The 5,328-nt window shown below is 31.9% G+C and overlaps 1 protein-coding gene across 3 annotated transcripts in view; it reads right to left on the bottom strand.

The window, feature by feature from the left end:
* LOC106470250 overlaps window positions 1-5,328 on the bottom strand; it is a 57,960-nt gene that overhangs the window by 4,885 nt on the left and 47,747 nt on the right. For all 3 annotated transcript variants that reach the window (XM_022398848.1, XM_022398847.1, XM_013930793.2), the window contains one exon: window positions 1,539-1,676. In XM_022398848.1, coding sequence (XP_022254556.1) covers window positions 1,539-1,676 — 138 coding nt within the window. The remainder of the gene's footprint in view (window positions 1-1,538; window positions 1,677-5,328) is intronic.

Here is a 5,328-nt window from a genome sequence, read left to right on the forward strand (position 1 = left end):
AAACTTGGATTATAAATAAAACACTAAGAAATCAAAATCTATCTAAAATTAAATCTTTCTTTAATCAAAAAGGATCCTACATAAAAGTACTAATAATTTTATTATAAGTAGGTTTATCAGTTTAAATTGTTTATTACCATCTATGTTTATTAGTTTAAGTTGTTTATTACCATCTATGTTTATCAGTTTAAGTTGTTTATTACCATCTATGTTTATTAGTTTAAGTTGTTTATTACCATCTATGTTTATTAGTTTAAGTTGTTTATTACCATCTATGTTTATTAGTTTAAGTTGTTTATTACCATCTATGTTTATCAGTTTAAGTTGTTTATTACCATCTATGTTTATTAGTTAAGTTGTTTATTACAATCTTTACTTCTCCTTTTGAAATCAGCAGAAAAAAAAACCACGTTAGACTACTCTAAAAATAATTTTAAAAGACAATTAATTGTCAACTAAAGTTTACAATTACATTGAAGTTATTTTAGTGTTCTAGAAAAGTTAATAACTCAACACAGAATCATATAAAACTTTACATGCAACAACACTCAAACTTTTGTAACTAAAATAATTTATTTTTGAAAAGTACTAAATATGTATACGAGACTTTCTAATTCACTAAGAGTCTGGTTTAGATATGTAAACCTCATATGTTGTACTTAGAAAACCTATGGAATTGAGCATGATACTTGGAAAAACCAATATTTCTAATGGAATAAACACCAGCTTAGTGATGAGAAGATAAGCCTAATTTTAGTGACTTTGAGATTATTAGACCTAATATTAATATAGTTTTTTTTTGTCCAGAGCATCAACTTAACTGGTATGTTTAATATCCTTTTTTTAAACAAAATTATCCTGCTTTTAACACCAATGAAACTTAAGTTTATAACAGATTTATGAGGTACCACTTATTAGTGTTAACGATATTTGTCAGTAAGGTTCGTACAATTGCTTGGTTCCATAATTCATGATGTTTTTTGTTAGTTCTTCAGGGTTATATAAATAAATAATGGTTCTTTCACAATCCATATTTAATTTAACCATGTCATATTGTTCTGTATTTTCTGCAAACTAACACAAATTTCATAACATATTACTTGTAACCATATTCTGTTAGTGACACATTACATAATAAAATATAAGTACTACAAAAATGATTAATCACATGTAAAGTGGCGAGGGGTGTAAAAGATAAAATGACATCAACACAAAATATACAAAAATCGTTTACACTGACCCATAAAGAGTTCAAGGTCTAGAAATTGAATGAAATCGAATACTACAAAATGCTTTGGAAAAAAAACAACAAAAAAAAACATGAATATTTAATTTTTTAGGTCATTTTTTCTTCCAGACTTTAAAAAAAAAATTTAACCCATTGGAAAAAGTCTGGATAAAATAAATTTAGTTGTCATGTCCCTATGTAACCTTATTCTTAGTTTACTCTCCTTTAATCTGAAAAGCTATTAGATTGTTACATATGTTTTGCACACAATAAAGTTTATACTTGAAAAGAAGTTAGTCTGAAAACTTACGATGCTCTCAGCACAGAATACATGACAATAATGGTAATTTGTCTGGTGTTCTTTGGTAATGTATGCAAAATGGTTGAGATCTTCAGCATCCTGACACGCACAATGAATGTTTCGGATTTCATGTTCACACACCTTATGCTGAATAATAAAAACCAACAAACTTCTAAAAACACTTCCATAAAATGTGCAACAAACGAGTATCCACAAAACTAAAAAACAATTAAATATAGATCAATTATTATTATTTAATTGCTACCAAAATTCACTGAAGATCATCAATAATCTCTAGGTCAAAGTTCACACAAAACATAACGAGTATTTACGCTCTTCCTTGGCAAAATAAGTTTTAATGAATTAGAAATTTCCATAGAAAAAATGGTAGATAACATCTCGGTAAAATATGCGAAAAAAATCAGTACGGTTATTACAGTATTTGCTAAAACTATGATGGCTGTTCAGTCAATAACCTAATTTAACCTTCTATATATATATAATTACTCAAATTTCAACATCCAAGTTATTCACTTTCTGTATGTAAGTATTAAGAATGTGAAGTTTACATATTTTTTTTATTTTCAGAGACAAAGCAATACAAAACTACTTACATAAATAAATATTTCCTTCACTAAACTGTGTAACTACTAATAAAAAAAGTACATGTAGCTATCTATCAAGGTAAAAACAATTTATTTCATCATCATGTTGAGTTCTATTGTATGTGAAAAGATTTGTCACAACAGAGAATTAATTATAAGAAGTGAAGCCGAGGTGTAAAATTCTGCATTTCTACCATCAAAATGAATATCAAACAGGTCTGCTAAGATCATAAAAGTCTTTCCTTGTTGAGTATGAATTCATGATCTCAACCAAATGTGTGAACAAACATTTCCAAACATCCTTTATACACTGCAGAGTATGCATCACTCACCCATAATTCTCCACTCTCCCACCTTCCATGTGACTTATTACTGAAAATGTCAAGGTATCTTTAAATAAGCTCTGCTTTCCTGACAAAAATTTAGATTTTATAGAAAGTCGTGATGAAATGTTAGTTGTGGGATGGCAGGTGGGAAGGTATTGCAGAAGTAAACACCTGTTTGAAATTGAATTTACTGCCACTTACCTCTGAAATATTGTAGGCCACAATACCCACATTGTAAAGGAGGTGGAAACCGATTAACATGGAATCCAAAAATATAAAACTACAAGTTTCAGGTAGGAAGGCTCTAACAGAGCCTTTCCAGAAAAAAAAAAAAAAAAAAGAGTATGAGAAACATCAGTGGCAAAAAAAAAAAAATAGATATCTCCACCATAAAATGAGCAATAATATAAAATTATTCAGGGAAGACAGTAGAGTGAACAAAAAGTGAAGGCCTCAAAAGAAGAAGTCAGGCAAATTTAAAGCCAGACATAAATCCTACTAAGGACAGTGTTTAGATATTCAAGAGGGACATAATACAAAGCAAAAAAAGGACCTAGAAAAAAAATGGGGCTGATGGAGCATGTGGCTTCTGTTACAACTTAAAATGGTCAAAAGTTCAATTCAGTAGTCTGCCATAGTTGCAAACAAGCCCCAGTCACGAAAGAAGTACATCAAGAAGAGAAACTAGCTTCATTAACAAAGGCTCACATGACAGCCAGCCATGAAGCTCTGGATGACAAATACATTGTGGAAGATGTACCAAAACATAATGGAGTAGGATCTCTCCGAGATACGTGAGAGGAGTGGAAACTGCGTTGAATCAGACCAGCTTGGAGCAATAAGAAAAACTGGAAGTGGGATTAAATGATTTTGACCAATACCCAAGAAAGAAATTAAAGATTAGGGGTAGGAATAGAGAAACAATTCTTCCCAGGTTGGTTTAATACATCCAATATTAGTGAAGCTGGACTCCAAAATTTGGAAAACATCAGAAGATGATACAGTTATGGCATGAATACATCAAGTATAGGATGACTGAACCATACACCCCAACCAACAACATATCAGCGCAGAAAAGACATAATATGAAGATAGCCAAGAAATACAGAAATCACAGCAAACAAAGGCATGTAAAATTGATTCCCACCTTGCCTGTTGATACATCACCACTGTTGAGATGTCTGTGAGTACTGAAACACAGCAGTTGTGTAGCAAGGACAGAAACTCCTCAAATTCATGTTGAGCAGCCCAAATGTTCAAATAATGATGTAAAAATGGAATATCCAAGAAGACTACTGACCCCAAAGATAGCAGTCTCCTTCAATATATCACCTTAACTCTGGAGAGTAGCACTGGTGAAAAGATTCAGATCTAGAGGAAATCATGAATGAGTTACACTTGCATGTAAACAAGAGTTTTAGGAAAAATTCCAATAGATGAAAGGTGTAAGGATACACTCCATGAAGAAGCAAGATCTCATTGACAGTACCTGAAGTAAGCAAATCAACAAAGAGGAACTCATGAACGAGTTATACTTTCATGTAAACAAGAGTTTTAGGAAAAATTCCAATAGATGAAAGGTGTAAGGATACACTCCATGAAGAAGCAAGATCTCATTGACAGTACCTGAAGTAAGCAAATCAACAAAGAGGAACTCATGAACGAGTTATACGAGTCATGCAAACAAGAGTTGTAGGAGAACTTCCAATAGATGAAAGGTGTAAGAATACACTCCATGAAGAAGCAAGATCTCATTGACAGTACCTGAAGTAAGCACAGACCAAGGGAATTGTTATATGAAGAGAAGTCATCAATGTGGATGTATTAGCAGAAGGAGAAATATGTGCACTCAAAACTCAAGGGATTGTTAAAAGTCAAAGGGGTGGATGAAGAGTTGATGATATATTTTTTTTAGTTATAATAAATAATTAAAAACAACGTTTTGTATTTACAGAATAAAAACTTTATTGAAGCCGTGCGACTTCCACTTTAAAATAGAAATATCACTCTACACGTACATGTTTCGACGTGATCTACGTCATCCTCGGGAGTAACTTACAAGACTATTTTATACTTTCCTCTTGTCGCATTACTTCATTGTTATTTGCATATTTCCTTAGTGTAATTGAAAAATAAAAATAATGAGTTGATGAGATGTTGAGTTGGCACAAGTTGAGACTTAGACTCGTGAACAATTCATTACGAAAAGAAACAAATTGAACAATCAATTAAATGTAAGGTAACCAGGAAACAAAAATTCTCTGACCATCCATATAATGATGACAATCGATACTGTGCATAAGAAGACTAGTTAAATGTTATACGAGGGGGGTGGTGGTCATGAACTGATAAATCACTTCACTGTGTGAAAAATAGGATGGGCAAAACAGGACTTGTAAATAAGCATTGCCTGAAATCTGCATTTGTCATCCAAAAACCTTAATGACGGAACTTTCATATTAGGTTCATAGGTTCCACCTAGAAATGAGGAATGTCTGGATAACAAATGTAATGAGAAGAATTGAAGAATAATCTACAATCTTCTATGGCACCACAATAAGATGAGAGTAAAAATCTTGAGGTAAATGAAGTATAAAATCAACATCCTTTTATTGTGAAAAACGTTTGAAACTGCATTTGGAAGATGAAGGGAAAAATGAAAATGAATAAACTGTTGAACCCAAGGATTACAAAGCAAATGGCCAACAGGTGAAGTAAAATCTGAGATGACCTTCCAAAAAATCCATATGAAAAAGTCATCTGGAACAGAGTTCTTTGAGAGTCATAAGGTCCCACTTTGTTTACATTGCATTAGACCACAATGAAAGTACTAGGTCCCCAAAAGTGTTCCTGTTTCAAGAGTAAATA

The sequence above is a fragment of the Limulus polyphemus genome, unplaced genomic scaffold (genome assembly GCF_000517525.1).
Source record: "Limulus polyphemus unplaced genomic scaffold, Limulus_polyphemus-2.1.2 Scaffold3903, whole genome shotgun sequence".
Lineage (NCBI taxonomy): Eukaryota > Metazoa > Arthropoda > Merostomata > Xiphosura > Limulidae > Limulus > Limulus polyphemus.